Source organism: Equus quagga, chromosome 2 (assembly GCF_021613505.1).
Source record: "Equus quagga isolate Etosha38 chromosome 2, UCLA_HA_Equagga_1.0, whole genome shotgun sequence".
In the NCBI taxonomy this organism is placed as follows: domain Eukaryota; kingdom Metazoa; phylum Chordata; class Mammalia; order Perissodactyla; family Equidae; genus Equus; species Equus quagga.
This window is the reverse complement of record NC_060268.1, coordinates 72,372,751-72,391,230: the sequence shown is the minus strand read 5'-3', so window position 1 is coordinate 72,391,230 and position 18,480 is coordinate 72,372,751. Positions and strand designations below refer to the sequence as shown.

The 18,480-nt window shown below is 44.5% G+C and overlaps 1 protein-coding gene across 6 annotated transcripts in view; it reads right to left on the bottom strand.

Annotated features, from left to right (window-relative positions):
- The window catches only part of OCA2 (OCA2 melanosomal transmembrane protein), a 358,682-nt gene that overhangs the window by 241,969 nt on the left and 98,233 nt on the right, over nucleotides 1-18,480 (bottom strand). For all 6 annotated transcript variants that reach the window (XR_006887681.1, XR_006887683.1, XM_046655122.1 and 3 more), the window contains 5 exons: nucleotides 10,409-10,480; nucleotides 8,886-8,951; nucleotides 6,209-6,265; nucleotides 4,723-4,847; nucleotides 1,475-1,613 (listed from right to left, as the gene is read on the bottom strand). Coding sequence is in view for 4 of the 6 variants with exons in the window: in XM_046655122.1 (XP_046511078.1) it covers nucleotides 1,475-1,613; nucleotides 4,723-4,847; nucleotides 6,209-6,265; nucleotides 8,886-8,951; nucleotides 10,409-10,480 (459 nt within the window). In the remaining 2 variants the exon portion in view is untranslated. The remainder of the gene's footprint in view (nucleotides 1-1,474; nucleotides 1,614-4,722; nucleotides 4,848-6,208; nucleotides 6,266-8,885; nucleotides 8,952-10,408; nucleotides 10,481-18,480) is intronic.

The following is an 18,480-nucleotide window of genomic DNA, read 5'->3' as shown; positions in this document are numbered from 1 at the left end:
CTGTCCAGACTCTCAGCCCTATCCCCCACTCAAAGATTTTGATAGGCTATCTCTCCCTGCACTGCATCCTGGAAACTCTCTCAAGGCAGTGAGCTGGGGCAATTACAGGGCTCACGTCATTTGCATCCCATCTCTCAGAGATCACTGTCCTTTTATTGCCTAGTGTCCAATATCTTGATTACCACTGTTATATTGGTTTGTTTTTGGTTTTTGGTTTATTTTCTTTTTGACTGTCTCAAGCAAGAGGGTAAATCCAGTCCCATCTTGGCCACAGAAGAAGCCATGCTATCTTTTTTTATCCATGTATATCCACATACAAACATTCTGGAAGACTATATGCACCAAAATATTAAGAGGATTTCTCTCTGGGTGGTGGGATTATGACAGTTTTATTTCTGTATGTGTGTTTGTGTGATTTCTATTTTTTACAATAAAGGTATTACTGTAGGATAAAAATAATAAAACAATATTTTTCTTTAAAAATACCTGTCTCTCATGTGTATGAGGCCCATCCTGGATGATAGGTGCCCCAAGATAGCTCACGGGGCTCTACCACCTTCTAATGTGCTCTAAGGTGACAATGATTGTGGACATACTCCTCACTCCTGCAGTAAGACTGCTGAAGTGTTGTCAGCTGGTTTTCCAGGGTAACTAGGGAGTACTGAAGTTTAGTCAAAGTGTCTAAGTTATACCCTGAATCTCTAGATCATGGTGGGCTCACAAAATGGCTATCAACACCTTAGAACCATGAACTCTCAAAGACTTAAATGTTTTTATGGAAAACAGCAGACACACACACAAACACACTGACACATTCATGGACACACACATAAACATATCATCTACAATAAATGACACCAATTTGGGAGCATTGTTACTGTTCAGAAAAGAGCTATTGAGAAAATTCTAATGACCAAAGAATGATAAATGAAAATTAATTATATAATTCTTATTTTAACTCAAGATATGTAAAATACTATATACTCTCTTTAATACTTTGTCTTTATTTTAGTGTACAAAGAAATTATATATTAATATTTATAAGAGCTTTAAAAAAATTCATAAAGACCTTCATTTCCCGATCCTTTTGAAAAAAAAATCTTAAGTTCTTCATCAGTGAATTTATCCACCACAGTTGAAAAGCGAGAGGGTATAGATCATTTTATTCTTAATATTAGTTGGAAGAAACCTCAGTTTCCATTAATATGATATACTGTGACTAAATATATATGCTATCCAAACATTTCCTTAAAAATTTATCAGAAGGAGAACGAATTCAGTTCAGACCACTTAATCCTACACTGAAGGATCAGTCACCTAACTTCCCACTCTTAACCAACAGCACTTACTGTGAAGAGGTGACATAGAGGGACTTGATTTCTAATAAAGAAGTCCACGTTGTGTAGGATGCTGAGCGGGCAAATAACTTGAGGTCTATATTTATTGGAAGCAACCCTGTTATACTGGTACATACCATCTTCCTCAACTCCTGGTTGGAAACAATAATGACATTTGGTGGGTCCCCGATGGCAGTGGCAGCTCCTCCAATGTTTGTGAAGATCACTTCTGCAATCAGGACTTGTCTTGGGTCAAGGTTGAGAACCTCACATAATCTGTGATGAATGGAAGAAAATGAAAGTAGTCCCACTATTAACACTGTGAAAGTCCCATGTGCAACCTAAATACTTTTAAAGCACTTGCTTGTAAAAGGGAGGCATACACACACACACACACACACACCTGTGACAAGGGCAATGCTGGGGAATGGACTACGGCAACAACACTACAGAGCTACGGGCCATAGCTGACTCTCAGAATTACATTTCTCCAAAAGATATCCCACCAACCATCTGAACCACCAGTGTGAAAATGTACCCCTGCCCCACCCCCCACCGGTCGGGAGGGAGCACAGTCCGCTGTGTGCAGGCCCCCACTGGAAGACAGGCCCTGGCACAGGTGAGTGGGTACTAGCCATCAGACCTCTCCAAGTCAGGGGTGGAGAGGTCTAATCTCCTCTGCCAGAGCAGAAAGCACCGCTGCCCAGTGGCTCACACCAAGCCTGCCAATCTAGGCCCTTACCTACCTTCCCTTTATCAGATGCTGAGGGCCCAAGCTGTCCCCTACCCCTTCCCTTCAACTACTACCCATGGACTTCCTTAGAGAAGGGGCACACACTCTACGGCAGTGGTTCTCCATCTTGGCTGCACACTAGATTTGTCTGAGAACCTTTGAAAGTCTGGCTGCCTGGCCCATGACAGATCAATCCTCGGGAGTGGGCCTGAGCAGCAGCATTCTACAGCTCTCCAAGTAGGTCCAGTGAGCACACAGTTGAGAATCGTTGCTCTAAGGAAAGTGTAGAAAACACATCATGACATCTTCCACACCTACCAATCTGCATTGCCCACTTCCATACAGAAACAAGGCATTGTATCTCCAGGCTGACAGGAGGCCCTGCTGAACTCAAGGGTCCTTCCTACCACCTCCCAGCTCAGAGAGTAGCCAACAGCTTGTTTGAAGGGGACTGGCCTACTGAGCTGTGTAGAAGATGAGGAGGGAGCTGTGTCTGGGGACCAGGGACAGGAGTGAGTCCAAAAAAGAGGATCAGATCCTAATCAGCAGCAGCAGGTCTCAGCTGAGGAAGCTCCAAGGATCTGCTTCTAGCAAGAAAATAACTAATGTATGCTAATCAACACCACCAGACCATGCACAGAGATGGCATCTGAACTAAATAGGCCTCGCTGTTTAACTCTAAGGACTAATGCTACTCAGTCCAGACAAAGGCAGAAGAATGCAATCAAGCTTACAAAGTCATGAATAATGAGGTAATACAAACAGTGAATCTGGGGCTGGCCCAGTGGCGCAGCAGTTAAGTTCACACGTTCCACTTCTTGGCAGCCCGGGGTTCACTGGTTCGGATCCCTGGTGCGGACATGACACCATTTGGCAAAAAGCCATGCTGTGGTAGGTGTCCCACGTATAAAGTAGAGGAAGATGGGCACAGATGTTAGCTCAGGGCCAGTCTTCCTCAGCAAAAAGAGGAGGATTGGCAGTAGTTAGCTCAGGGCTAATCTTCCTCAAAAAAAAAAAAAAAACAGTGAATCTGAGCACACTAACACTTGAATCTTGAAAGAGGTAATTTTTAGACTAATAAATGGAATTGCTACTCTCACATAAAATTACAAAGCCAGTTCCCGGAACAGTAAGGACATAAACAAATCCCAGCAAGGCTGAAACAACCCTTGGCTGTCTGGGCTGTACAGGGATACCAGGAACACGGGTGCCCAGCACTCCTCAGCCCTAGAAACATACCCTCACTGGGCTGCCATGAGAGAGCAGGATGATGTCCTGGGATCTGGCACATGTGGGTAGTACTATGGTTTTCAAACCAGTATCAGCAGCAGAGTCCCACTGGTTGGGGGTGGGCAGGGTGTGGCCTGCCTCTTGCCCTCTGAGGTGTCCTGGGGCAGGGTTTGGTGCCCTCCATTAGTAGTGCATGGTACTGTTTACAGCACCCTTCAAATGTGTTCACTCCATCCTTCATTTACCCTCAGAAGAACTCTGGTACTGGGAGGTGCTATGCCCCTCCTTCACTGGAAGGCTGAGTCCAGCATCCCTCACCCCAAATCCCTGCCTGCACATGGGGCATGACAATGCAGCCAAGTTTGCAGGAGCCTGGGCAAGAGACAGACTTGTAACACTGCAGGCCGCATGGAGGTGTCAGAGGTTGCTGCCTGGCTTCTCTTCACTCTTCCTCCTCCTCTCCCCACCCCACACTCCAACTCATTCCTCCTCCAAGAGTCACCACTGTTCAAAGGTAAAAGGTATCAACCAGAATTAATCCTGAGCCCTCGAAGTAGCCTCTTGCTGGTGACTTTGAATTTGTTTTGTGTCTCTGGCCTCCTGTCCAAGCGAGTCTCTTATCTCAGGGAATCCTCAAAACACTAGCTTGGGTTAACCTTTGATGGTACAACCCAGATCAATGTAGCTGAAGTGACTTTTCTGAGATCTCTCACTAGCCCCTGCACCCCAGAGGGGGTACCTGTCTCCCTTCAATCTCCCCAGGACCAGCAGAGCACCAGAGTAATAGGCTCGAGCAGGGGAAGACCATGATATGCTGGGGAACCATCTCTAAAATAAAGAAGATAAAGTAAGGATGTAAAGGTAGGTCCACGGCATTGGAGGGGCCTGAACAATGACTGGGCCTGAAGTTCAAGCTTCTAAAGATTCCAGACAAACTTTGGTCTGTGGTGCTCAGGAAACATCCAATGAATGAAGTGGACAGAATTAAAAGAAACGGAACTGAATTCAATTAAATCTCTCTTTCGCAAAGTTACCCCGCAAAGCCTGCCCAAGCAGGTCCCTGACCCTGCAAGCCTCCCAGAGGAGAGGAGCCCAGCAAGAGTGAGATGGCTGCTCCACCTTCTCCGCTGCCTGCCATGCACTCCTGCCCACCGGGCGAGAGCTCTCACACTCCACCATGCCTGTGATCGGCCCAAGTGGAGGGGGAGAGACGGCGCCTGATGGCTGTCCCTGCAGGACAGTGAGGCCTGAGTCTTTTGACTCCTGCAGCATTTCTGCAGCTGCTGCTGCTGCCATGGCCATGTGCATAGAGCACCAGTCCTGGTGGGCGTGCTGGCTTGAGCTGGACACACAAGAGAAGGGAAGGAGGTGGGCACGCTGCTGTGAGCCTGGCCTGATGCCCATGAGGGGCACTCTGCATACCTTATGGTCACAGGAGTGAAGAGGAGTGACGTGGTGACATTGTCCAGGAAAGCAGAAAGAATGGCAGCAATGAGACACAGCATGATGATCATGGCCCACACTCTTCCCCGGGATAGTTGGTATGCCTGGAACACATACCCACAGAAAGGCACAGCCAGGATCAGCAGGGTCAAAGAATAGATGTGACTTTTCATTAGGGACTGTAAGAACTAGGGATCCAAATAAACTCTACATGGTAGATTAAAACTTAGACTTAGAGATTCCTAAGTCTGCTGAGATGCAGTAGTGATGGCCATACCCAGACATTCTAAATCCACCTTGGCCTACATTCCTTCCCTCTGATCCTCCTTCATAGTGCCCTTTGATGGTTCATTTATCACAAGGTGATGGCCCTCTATCCCTTGGATATCCTCCAGTATTTTACAATCTCCTTTTGGTTAGACAGTCTGTGCTGTGACTTGGGATCCATGTGACTCTAGAGCCTTCTGATCTTTGGGGATCTAAGGAATACTTTTAGTACCAAGGTATTGGGAGGAAGAGGCTAGATATCTACCTGGAAGGTGTAAGATGGTGCACAAAGATAGCAAAAATCATAGCATGGTTCTACCATTCAGAGTTTGCAAAGGGCTTTGTTGAGCAAATCATTTATTTATTTATTTATTTTTGGTGAGGAAAATTGGCCCTGAGCCAACATCTGTTACCAATCTTCTTCCTTTTGCTTGAGGAAGATTGTTCCTGAGGTTAACATCTGTGCCAATCTTCCTCTATCCTGGACATGGGATACTGCCACAGTATGGCTTGATGAGCAGCGCATTGGTCTGCATCTGGGATCCAAACCCATGAACCCCAGGCCGCTGAAGCAGACAAAGCAAACTTAACCACTTTGCCACCAGGCTAGCCCTGAGCAAATAATTTTTTAAAAGAACTTTTCAGTTCTAAAAATATCAAGCACAGCACCAGTCCTTGCATTAGCAGGGCATGGCAAAATCTCCTTTCCCCAACACTGAGTGATAGGATCAGTGCAAATCCTGGTGGTCAGAACTCGCTGGTGGATCCCCCAGGGTCCCAGTTATAAAAGTGACTGTTTATATGTTCAATATTTAGAAAATAATCACTGGAATTATTTCACCAAAAAAGCAATCAGAAGCTGATGACTTGAAATATTTAGATATTCTAAAATGTGAAACAGTTTTTGATGTGAAGCTCTCAACCTGCCAATTTAAATAATGTTACACAAACGTTCAGCTCAAGTGCTCTTTTCCTGATCTCCTTCTTCAGCTGTATACTGAAAAGCTGAAAGGGTTGCTCAGAGCCACCTCACTTAGCATGGCAACTGCACCTAGCCTGGCAGCACTGATTTTGAAAAGGAGGATAGAATTTTAAAATATTTGATTTAAATGGTAGTTTTATTCACTAAATACATAATGGTGGAAAATAAATATGTCAATTAATTAATACAAACTATTCAGTGTCACATCAAACCTACCTTTACAGCGCAATAATCAAAAAATCCAGTTTCTGAAAATATGGCTACCAAGATCATCTGTGGGGAAAAGAGAAAAAGGAGACAAGAAGAATCTTTTAGCAGAGCACATTCCCGAAATGACATCAGAGTGACCAGTTACAAATGTGAGCTCTGGCCTCAGCAGGAAAGCTACAACATCATCAAGCTTCTGTTCTCTCACTGAGTGTAGTGCACTTACAAACTCCCTGAATGAACCCTCTTGCTAGCAGTTTTGCGCCTCTATTTTTGTCCAGGGATCTGTGTCCAAGGTACATTATCATTCCATCTAATCTTTACAACATCACATGTTATTATTACTCTCTGCCTCATAGGCCAGCAAACTGGAAGGCAAAGAGAGGAGATGACTTGCTCACAGTCACAAAGCTAGAAGCCGGGAAGGAAATGGGCCAGAATGTGGCCATCCGCACCTAAATGTCCATAGAAGCAAAACTAAACATTTTAAGATTTTAAAACTGGGTTAAACTTTGTTTCCTAACATAACTAAACAGATTTTTGTTACCAATTTGATCAAGACATGCAAATAAGAGCAATTACATTAAAATTATGAATCTCTGGTTATAAACCCAGAAAATGTATTAACTTTGGTTTCTTTCTAATGATGACATTGAGTTGGTGTTAACAACCTTCTGAGATAGTAAGAAAAAGTAATGTCCCATTTATTCCAAATCTAATCAACCAGACATTTCATCCAGCCTGAACTTTCTGGAAGATTCTCTGTTCCACCTCCTAAAATGGCAATGTACCATGTGTTGAACTTGGAATAAGAAGATGCAGTTTCAAATACTGAATCTGCCACTTAGGAATACTTCAATCTTGAACAGAAAATTTTTTTAATCCTCTGCACTTCAGTTGTCATACCTCACCTCTGAATGTTTTGTTCCTTGTAAGGTTGTTGTGAAAATTCAATAAAATTATGTAAATTAAAGTACTTGGAAAATAGTAGGCCCAATATCGTCTTTCCGAGAAACCATACAAAACAAAAATGTCCAAAAGTCAGTTTAGACTCAATACAAATATTTACCTTGTCTAGAATGACCACCAACGTTCATCCTAACCCAGACAGCCACTGTGGGGCACCAACGGAAGCTACACATGAACGTGAAGGGACAGGTCCTGTGTGAGGAAGCTGTTCCACACGTTGGCTGCCAGAAACATGTAAGAGAGACTGGAACTCAAGGATTGGGCTGAGTGACCCCACACGTGGCTGACTGCCATGAAATAGGGTGGAAAATGCAGGTGCCTGATTATATAGACTCTCTCTGCAGCCCCAAAATTCTAGAATCACAGAACCTTGCTGAACTGATTTCAATTGAGAGAAAAAATTAAACCACTTGTTATGGGCTGAATTGTGCCCCTCCCAATTCATATGTTGAAGTCTTAACCCCCAGTACCTCAGAATGTGACTATATTAAGGAGGTAATTGAGTTAAAGTGAGGTCATAGAGTGGGCCCTAATCCAAGCTGACTGGTGTCCTTATAAGAAGAGGAGATCAGAACACAGCCACACACAGAGGGACAACCATGTGACAATACAGGGAGAAGACAGCCATCTACAATGCCAAGGAGAGAAGCCTCAGGAGAAACCAACCCTACCTGTACCTTGATCTCAGACTTCCAGCTTGCAGAACTGTGAGAAAATAAATGTCAGTTGTTTAAGCCCCCAAGTCTGTGGTACTTTGTTATGGCAGCCCAAGCTGACTAACATACCATTTATTTAATTTAAAAAAAATTATGAGACATCGGGTATGCCTTTCTTCTTCCTTCCAGATGCCCAAACCCTATGTGCTTTTCAGGACCCAACCCAAATATTAGTTCCTCTATGAAGCCTGGGTTCAGAGCACTGACCCATCTCCCCACACTCCACCCACAGAGGAAGCAGAGCTAGTTTGGGTCACACTGAAGCCTAGAGTAGCAGGACCCTCCATTATGACTGCCAGCCTGAGGAGGGATTAGATGTTAGCAAGGAAAATGAGGCTATATAGTGACCTTTACACAGAGTGGGTCTTCTAGCCCAGAGAGGGAAAGCCCTCTTTCAGACCATTCAGCTGCTGCGAGGTCTGTTCAAGAACGCATGAGCCATTCCCACTGCTGTCCAAGTCCTTGTCGAATTCCACTTATTCTAGTTAAATTAGTTTATGACTCATGTCCCAAACTAGCCCACTTGTGTGTCTTAAAGTTCCCTTCCTGTAAGTTGACTTGGTGACACTCTTCACTGCATGCAGCAGAGTGGCCTCTTGACAATGTCTGATAAATCAGCATACACGAATTACTTATGGATAATTTCTTCCTTTATCCTTATAATTAAGGATACTTTTCCAATCACTGAAACTTACATGGTTCATTTATTTAGGATATTCAGTTTTATATTTTAAGGGCAGTAACTCAAGAAATTTGCTAAATTTTCTAAGTGGCAATATTATTTCACCATCAGACAGGCCTTAGACAAATTCTCCAGATCAGAGCACCATTCATCCACAAGAGAAACTAGCTAGACCTGCACTAACACTTCTCAATCAAGCCTTAATTATCAAGCAGCACAGTATCTTTAATATAATGAAGGATTATCAGCAGCAGCAAAAAAGAAGGTCCTGGGTTATGGCAGGCTTGGAGCCCTATCCTCCTGGGAGAACTGTAATTACCATGCCAAACAGCAGGGCCAGGGTCTCAAAATCAATCCACTCCACCACATGGGTCAGACTGGGTCTCTGCAATCAAAGCACAGATTTTCCAATTAATCTTGGGCATCATCCCCCTGGTGATAAGCTGTAAAAATACGCTTCCCTTCACAGCAAACCCACTCACTGGGCCAGAGTCGAAAATCACATCATCTATTTGCCTTTGAAATCAGATTATATCACGACTGAAAAACAGTCATGACCCAAGGCATCGTAATGTCAAGCCTACAAATTTAGTAATAAGAAAAACAAATTTCATAAACTCTGTCCTGGCAACTCTATGAAGAACTGTTGCCTGAATTACAGGATTGGCCCTTGAGGTCAGTCGTGTCCACATATGTCTTTCTCGGTATCAGCGCATGAGGCCAAAATGATGATAACTGAAGGACATATTTGTCCTACTCTCCATCTGTCCACCCACTCTCAATTCATCTTCTAACCACCCTGAAGAATAGGGAAGGCCAGGGTCATGGAGAATTGGGAGCATGGAGTGTAACATGAGGGCACTGCAAGTCTGGTTGTTGGGAAAGGACTGCACGGTGGCCTAAGTAGCTTCCCACAGCAGGCACCTTCCAGGTGCCATGTTAATGATTTTTAAAATGAAATAACTACTACTATACTACTCCTTAATAATTAATAAAGACAACAGTGGCTTATATATATGTTTTAGGATTCTGGGACATTTTACCTTTAGGGTTGGCATTTGTTTACACCAATTCTAGCCAAGAAAAAGAAGAAAACATAGTAACTAACTGAACACAGCCCCTACGTAGTTTTTTAAACCAGCTATTATTCTTTGATTGACTGAAATGGTCTCTACTAACAGTTTTCAAAACAACCCATTGAATTCTATAAAGCTGTTTTCAAATCCAGTTCTGTGTGTTGCCACATTGTTCAGTTCCAGCACTGCCTCTCAAATAACTCCAGGCCTCTATCACCAGAGGGGACTTGGCCTCTCTTGCTTTCCTACATTCATTCCTATGTTCCTGCCAGATGGGCCACACTCAGGCCCTGGTGGGATGCTATCACTTACCAAACATGCATCTCCGTGGGTCTCCTGATGTCTGCAGGACAGAACTCCAACCTTACTGTCTCCCACCTCTCTGCTCCTTACAGGATGGCCTCCTCCAGTTCCCAAGGGCAGACAGCACCCAGAACCAGCTCTAACACCACTCAGCTACATGGCCCTGGGCAAATGCGTGACCACGATGAGCCTTTTCTCAGTTAAAATGAAGAATAATACCACTGGGATGAATGTGCATGTGTGTGTGTATGTGTGTGTGTGTATATGTGATAAAGTCAAATGAAAAATATTTATCAATGTCATAAAGTTTGTTAGTTCATGCCTCTAGCATGGTCCCTGGGGTGAAATGTGGAAATAGTACATAAAAGAGTGAAGATCACCAGCTAGCACCTAATTCTTGGACTGCCTTTGAGTCTGACATTCTATCAGGTGGTAGTCGATGATCTGAAATATTAGAACTTACATCGCCAATCACAGCCAGCACTGCTAACGCCGCGAGGGAACCCAACATGGCTGCCAGTGTTCTGTGAACGATCTAAAAAGAAATGTAGGAAATTATTGCATTCCAGTCCACGGAGGTTTAAAATGTACAAAAGCCTATGTTGATATAACTATCTGTCAACATCAGCCATTTTATACCATATCTATTAAGACAATAAATAAATCACAGCTCTCGCTGTTTCAGAGTCTGAACACACACAACCACTACCAGTCTCTCTTCTAAAGATAGCTGCTTTCATTTCCTAAATAATTGGATGACCTGAAGTAGAAGCAGAAGGCTGGATAAAGTATGTTCTACAAGGAAGCCTGCAGTAAATTGTCATTAATTATTTACCATATAATCCCTAGGCAACTGGACCATTAGTTTCACAACATAAATCAATTCTGCCCAATTGCTGAAACTGTTATTAAACCAAAGGTACACAGCTGACTGCTTAATATAATTGAGACTTCAGATTAATCACTAAATCACAAAAGTATCTTTTCTATTTAATTATAATTCAAATGGATAGAGAATTTATAAGACAAAACATGAAGAAAGGCAAGGATGTGGAGAAATTAGAACTCTCAAATATTGCTGGTGGGAATCTAAGATCGTTCAGTCACTGTGGAAAACAGTTTGGCAGTTTCTTAAAAAGTTAAACATAAATTTACCATATGATCCAGCAATTACACTCCTAGGAATATACCCAAAGAAATGAAAACATACATCCTGTTAAATTAATTAAATGAGGCTATCAGACTGAGAGAGCTCTAATGCCTTAGCAGCCTATGTAAGCAAACCCAAACATAAGCCTGTCAATGCCTCAAAGTTAAGGAATTGAAATCTAAGGACAATCAATCACAAACAGCCACCAAAGCTTTCCCAAATAAGGCAGATACTTAAGCTGTAACCAGTCAAATAATTTCCTTGCTTTGCTTCCGCATCTTCTCTGTAAAATTCTTGCCCCAGCTCCTGTGGGTGGTGTACTCCTAAGCACTTCTGTTTTGGTGCTGCCAAATTTGAATCCATTTTTGCTCAAACTCTTCAAAATTAATATGCCTCAGTTTATCTTTTAACAGTCCACATAAAGCATGAATGTTCATAGCAATATTACTCAAAATAGGCAAAAGCTGGAAACATTCCAAATGTCCATCCACGGTGAATAATGGATAAACAAAACATAGTACATGCTACAACATGGGACCATTGGTATGTGCCATGTACTGGATGAACCCAACATACATTATGCTAAGTGAAGGAAGTCAGACACAAAAGATTGTATACTGTATCATTCCATTTGTATGAACTGTCCAGAAAGGTAAATTTAGAGACAGAAAGAAAATCAGGGCTGCCTAAGGCTGAGGGTAGCAATAGGAATTGATAGCAAATGGGCCCTAGGGACACTTATGGGGTGATGGAATGTCCTAAAACTGTACTGTGGTCATGGTTGCTGCTACGGTCTGAATGTTTGTGTCCTCCTAAAATTCCTATGTTGAAATCCTAACCCCTAAGATGATAGTATTAGGAGGTGGGGCCTTTGGGAGGTAGTTAGGTCATGAAGGTGGAGCCCTCAGGAATGTGATTAGTGCCCTTATACTATACTATATATATATATACACACACACATTATACTATACTATATATATAATATATATATATAGTGCCCTTATACTATTATATATACATATATATATATACACACACACACACACATACTACACTATACTATATATATACTATGCCATATATATATAAACAGGTACTAAGTTAGGTCCCTGGACACAGTGGAAAGCCCCTCTGCCCTCAGCACAGAAGGACACTCAGGGTCCCAGGACATGGCAGGGAGCCCCTCTACCCACCATTCAGGACTGCCTAGCTGAGTACCACCCCTGTCCCCTCCCATATAACATGACCCCTGGAGGAGGCCAGAACCTCCAAAATGGGATTCAGGCTGCTTCCTACTCACATAACAGTCAAGGCCCAGTGTCCAGGCAGTGCCAGACAACCGTGGTCAGGGAACAGCCTGGAAACCAAAACCAGCAGTGCCCCTCACAGAGCTCATGACCCACCCGTGGGGGAGCTAAATGCAGCTGCCTCATATTTCATCTGATGTGTTCCCACTACAGAGTCCCTCAGGCACTGTGTGACCCAAGGAGTAGGTATATTCACAAACGCATAAATTTTCTTTTTAGGAATTGCCCATATAGCGCTCAGTTAATTTTCTGGCCTGGCTTATATTACATAGACTCATAGACCTTAGAGCTGAAAGGCACTCCCAGAAGTCATCTGGTACAGTCTTCAAGTATATAAAACATGTTAACTCTGATCATAGGACTTAAACAAGATCCCACAGTGGTGGATTGTGAACACATGGCTGTGCCCAAGTCGGCCCCATCACCAAGTGAGCCTGTGTTGCCTAGGAAGATGGCTTAGATTTCTCTCCAAAAAGGAAAGATAAGGATAATTATATCTCTGAATTTTCAGTGCTAAGTTCCTAAAGTACAAATTCCTATTGCGTATCGCAAACATTTCTTCTCAGAAACTACAAAGCTTAGCTACAGCAGTAAAACAGAGAACATGTGACTTAACTCTTCCAGCTTCGCAGAATCACAACAGCTGGCCATGTTTCCACAAGCCATTGGAGAGTGAGGATATTACCAAAAACTATATATCCTAAAGGTTGAAATAGAGATTAGAATGAAACACTCTGTTTGAAGCTTCCCAAAACTTCCTTGAGACATTCTTCCAAAATGACTGCTCTCTGGCAATGCATCATCAAACGGACGTTTCTCCCAGCACAGGATGAAAATCCCACATTGGGCATGTCTGTTTCCTTTTTCCCGACTCTGAAAGAAGCCAGGTGCCGCAGGTGGTCTTGGCTGTTCCCACTCCCTCCCCATCCTATTTCTCTGCCTCAAAGGACAGGCAGCGCCCCAGGGTCACTCTGGAATTGAAACACCAACATGGCCCAGCTGCGGTGAGGTCTTCATTGTCCTGCCCTCAGAGATGCACAAACGCCCCCACGCTGGAGACTTTTGTTTACAACACACAGCCACCCGCCAAACTGTGAGACTAAGGTAGAAACACAACACACATGCTTGAAAATAAAGTGGGTTTGTTGATTTCCATATGAAATGTCTGCGATGCTCAGAGCTCAAAAGCAATGATGGGACCAACCTCAGGGAAGTGGCAGTGAGGAGGGGCTCCATCATTCCAGCCAACCCCACCCCTCAGGCACGACTCCCTCCTCTTCTGTACACGAGAGACTCTGGGTAGGAGGAAAAGCCAAGAGGGCAGCACCTGGCATAAGGGAAGTGTGAGAAGAAAGAGCAGACACTCTCCTTGTCAAGTCCACCTGAGCCGATGAGGACAGCACTGTCATCCTGCAAAGCTCTGAAATCACTCCAGGCAGGACTTCCACCCTCCCTGGCTGCTCTGGCCCAGGCCCTCAGGACCCAGGCCATCACCCCCACATCCCCCACATTACCCAGCAAACGCATCCCCTTCCATTCCTTTCATCATTTCTTAGGCAAACTGTCCTCTTCAATGAAAGGAGATGGTTCACACAAATGGTCACAGAGAAGGGAACATGGACTTGGAGGGGACTCTGGAACAGTGACAGATGCTGGAAATTCCCTCTGATGGTAGTGTCAATACATGAGAACTGGCAGCATCCAGGGCTTCCCCAAGGCAAGACCCCAGCTCAGCAAGAGTCACGAGGTTCTCTCTAGCTATGAAAGAACCAGACTCAGTGGTCTATGAGGGTACATCACACCATCCCTTCTGGCAGGGGCCTCTTGGTCCCCAGCACAGCTGCAGCACATGTAGCCAGCAGGCTTCTGCTCACCATGGTCCCTCCCTCAGAGACCCAGGCATCCTCACACACATGCCACCACCGAGGCAAGAAGGAGAAGGAGTCGCTCTGCTCACATCCGAAGAGTCAGAGCACAGGGCATGACTACACATAAACTGGAGAAGCAGAGTGCCTTCACAATGCAGGACAGAGGGATATGGGCTCACCAGCTGCAAAGTGGCTAGAAAATCCTACCCCTAGGAAACAAGGGAGGGTCGAAAGTGACCCACCTGGCAGGCAGTCCAGCAAGTAACAATATCAGAGCAAACACACATACGCAAGCCCGGCCCAGGCACAGCATGGGAGCTGTTCCCACCCATGGTTGACAGGACATGGCCCAGGAAGGAAGGAGTTGGTCTGGGTCCCACACCAGGACATGGAAAACCAAGGTGGCACCTCCAGGGACAGCCTGTCCATGCCCCATTCATGTTGCCACGTTCATCCTTTACAACAAACCAATGAGTCTTATAGATAAGGAAAATGAAATGCAGAGAACCACTGCAACTTACTCAGAACCACAAAGCCCATATTCATCCCACTACATCATGTTAGAGAAAAGGGACTAGAAAACAGGGCCTTCAATTCCACACAACACATGAGTGCTGAATGCCCACTATGTGCAGGACAGCATGCTATTGAATCAAGACTCAAAACTGTCCTCACCCTCACTGCCATCCCATGCATGTGAGATGCAAACATAGGGAGGTTCTCTGCCAGTGTGGACCAGTGGGCTCACAGTGACCTTTGACCAGCCTGTTCCTGTCATTGTTCCAGGTGCCCTGGGAAGCAACAGGCTCAAGAAAGCACAAGGGCCACCCTCCATGAACAGCTGTTCCCCTGACAGAGCTGTCCCTGCTGCCTACTGCTTCCCCCAAGCTGGGAGACTTGGCTTGAGATGACACAAAGCAAAGGCTCTCAGACTTTCCTTCCCAGCTCATGTGATTTCCACAGAGCCCATGATATACGTGCAGTGGTATGCACCTGCTTGGGGACAGTGTCCATTGGCCACCACACCACACAGGCAGAAATGGGAGCCCTGGGGGGGGCCAAGGCCAGGGCTGTGGGAGTCCTACATGTCTGCAGATGCACCTCTATCTGCCTTCATATACCCTTCCATTTACCACAGTACCCCAAGGAAGAACATTAGTCAGACATCTCATGTTTTGAGCATTTAAAAGTGAACTGAGAGGTGACATCAGCATCATAGCAGCACAAGATGTCCCTCCTTTTTTAACAGCTAATTAGGCATACCTCCATGAAGAAAAGTATCTCTATTGGAGCAGTGGGATCCAGCACCACATGACAAGGGACCCAGGAGGAGACTCACGCACCTATACATCTGGTAATAAGCAGAGAGACCTCGGTATGGGCTGCAAAACCAGTGGAAGCCAGGCAAACCTGGCCCAATCCCTCTTGGCCACAGTCAGGGAAAACCAGGAGAGTGCTGATCTGGGCAGATACTAATGGACAAGAGAGAATCTACAGGAGTCCAGCCGAGGAGATTCCATTATGGCAATGTGTCCAAAAGACAAGGTTGAACACATTGGGGAGGGTAAGAGGAACTTTGCCAATGCTGCCCCTCCTCAAAAGTGACATTGCTTGGAGCTGAACTAGCTGGCAATGACCTCTCTCGCAAGGAAAAGGAGAGTGGTGAGTGAGTGCTCAGCTCTTCCAGCTGTATGGGATGCTGCTGAAGAAACCTGTTTCTCTCCCATAGCACCCAGAGTACCTAAGCAGGACCTCCACGACTGGGGGAGGGGGGAGATCAGGAAAGACTCAGATAAGAATGTCAAAGGGCATTAAAGGGACATGATTCCCACTGACAGATCAGGACTCCAGCAGGAAGCCAGCTGCTGGGAGAACCTCACCTGAGGATGCCCCTACCTGGTCCACGGGCACCCCCCAATGCCCTGAGTACTAAATCCACACCTCCCCCAATTGTATTCTGGCTCCTTGAGCATGCTCCTGAGTGTGGTGGCAAGAGCAAGCTCTGGAAAACACAGTGATATCAGAAAGACAGAGCAAATATCTGTGGGGAAGGGAGAAAGCTCAAACATGATCTGTAGCCCCACCTTCTGGAAAATAAAAGACAGGTTACCAGCAGCCAGCCTGGTGAGTTGTAAGAACCAAAGAAGACACAAAAGTTTATGAATTCTGCTGCAAGAGGGAGCAAGAAGTGTGGGGCAGGAGTATCCCTACCAGGTCAGAGAAAGCCTGGAATATAACAGAACAAACAAACAGTACATCCCACCTGAATACAAACAGTAAAGGTTTCAGTGTCTGCTACTTCAATGCAAAAGCAGCACTGCAAAACAAGGAACATGAAGAATCAAGGAAGCACGTCATCACCAAAAGATAGCACTTCTCCAAAGACCAAACTCAAAGGCACAGAATTTTGCAATCTAGCTGATAAAGAATTCAAAATAGCTGTACTGAAGGAACTCAACAAGCTATAAGAAAACACAAGAAGATAATTCAATGAAACCAGGAAAACAACACATTAACAAAATGAGAAGTTTAACAAATGGACAGAAATCATAAAAGGAACCAAACAAATTCTGGAGCTGAAGAATTCAATGAATGAAATGAAAAATACAATAGAGATTATCAACAGAGTAAACCAAACGGAAAATAAAATAAGTGACCTAGAGCATAGGAACTTTGAAATAACTTATCAGAAAAGAACAAAGAAAAAAAGATGAAAAAGAGCAAAGAAGGCCTACATGATCTATGGCATTTCATCAACCATTCAAACATTTGAATAATTGGGCTTACAGAAGGAGAATAGAGAAAGAAGGGGGAAGAAAGTTTATTTAAAGAAATAATAGCTGAGCATTTCCCAAACCTGGGGGAAGACTTGGGCATCCAGGTTCATGAAGATAATAGATTTCCCTATTATCTCAAAGCAAAAAAAGGACCTTCTCCAAGACACATTACAATAAAACTGTCAAAAGTCAAAGGTAAAGAGAGAATCCTAAAAACAGCAAGAGATAAAAGGAACCCCCTACAAAGGAACCCCCTTTAGGCTATCAGCAGATTTCTCAGCAGAAATCCTACAGGCCAGGGGAGACTGGAGTGACATATTCAAAGTGTCGAAAGATAAAGACATCCAGACAAGAATACTTGATCCAGAAAAGTTATCTTTCAGATATGAAGGAGAAATAAAGACTTTTCCAGACAAACAAAAGCTGAGGAAGTTCACCACCACTCCACCTGCCTTAGAAGAAACACTGAAAGGAGCTCTTCAATAATTAAAATTTTTTTTAAAAACCTGACTAAAAAATGGGTAGAGGAACTGAATAGATATTTTTCCAAAGAAGACATACAAATGGCCAACAGGTACATGAGAAGATGCTCAACATCACTAAATATCAGGTAAATACAAATCAAAAACCAAAATGAGATATCACCTCACAAGTGTTAGCATGACTATCATCAAAAAGACAAGAGATAAGCGTTGGTGAGGATGTGGAGAAAAGGGAACCCTTGTGCACTGTTGGTGAGAACATAAATTGGTGTAGCCACTACAGAAAACAGTACGGAGGTTCCTCAAAAAATTAAAAATAGAACTACCATATGATACAGCAATCCTACTTCTGGGTATATATCCAAAGTAAATGAAAATAAGATCTCAAAAACATATCTGCATGAGTCTCTGGTGACGTCAGTGGCATGGCAGAGGGAGCTCACCCGGGACTCTCTCCACTCCAAACTACAAGCAAAGAAGGAACAACTGAATATCAACCAATAATTCTAATAATACAGAGATCATCAGAGACCCACAGCAGCCAAAGGATGGAGGGCAGAGAGGCTGGAGCCACCCTTGGAGGAGCTGGAACAGGGTAAGAGAGAATTTCGCTCCCTCCCCTAGAGACTGGGATCACTGCCGCGGGTGTGGGAAGGAGCAGGGGAGTAGGGGGGCCGCGCATCCAGGGATCAACCAGGACTCCCACCACCCATGCAGCGGAAACCCACTAACAGGGGAAAGCTTTCACATGCAGGGACCCCATCAAGCCAGGGCCCCGGGAAACCAGAGAGCAAGAGCTGATCAGAATCCAGGTCTGTGCGCAAGAGAAAGTGCCCCTCCTTCCCGAACCCGCACTGCACGCTGCCATCGCAGCTGAAGGCAGAGGGCTCTGAACACGTGGCTCTCGACCTCCATCTAGTGGCGACAGGCTGTAACTGCAACCAAATAATA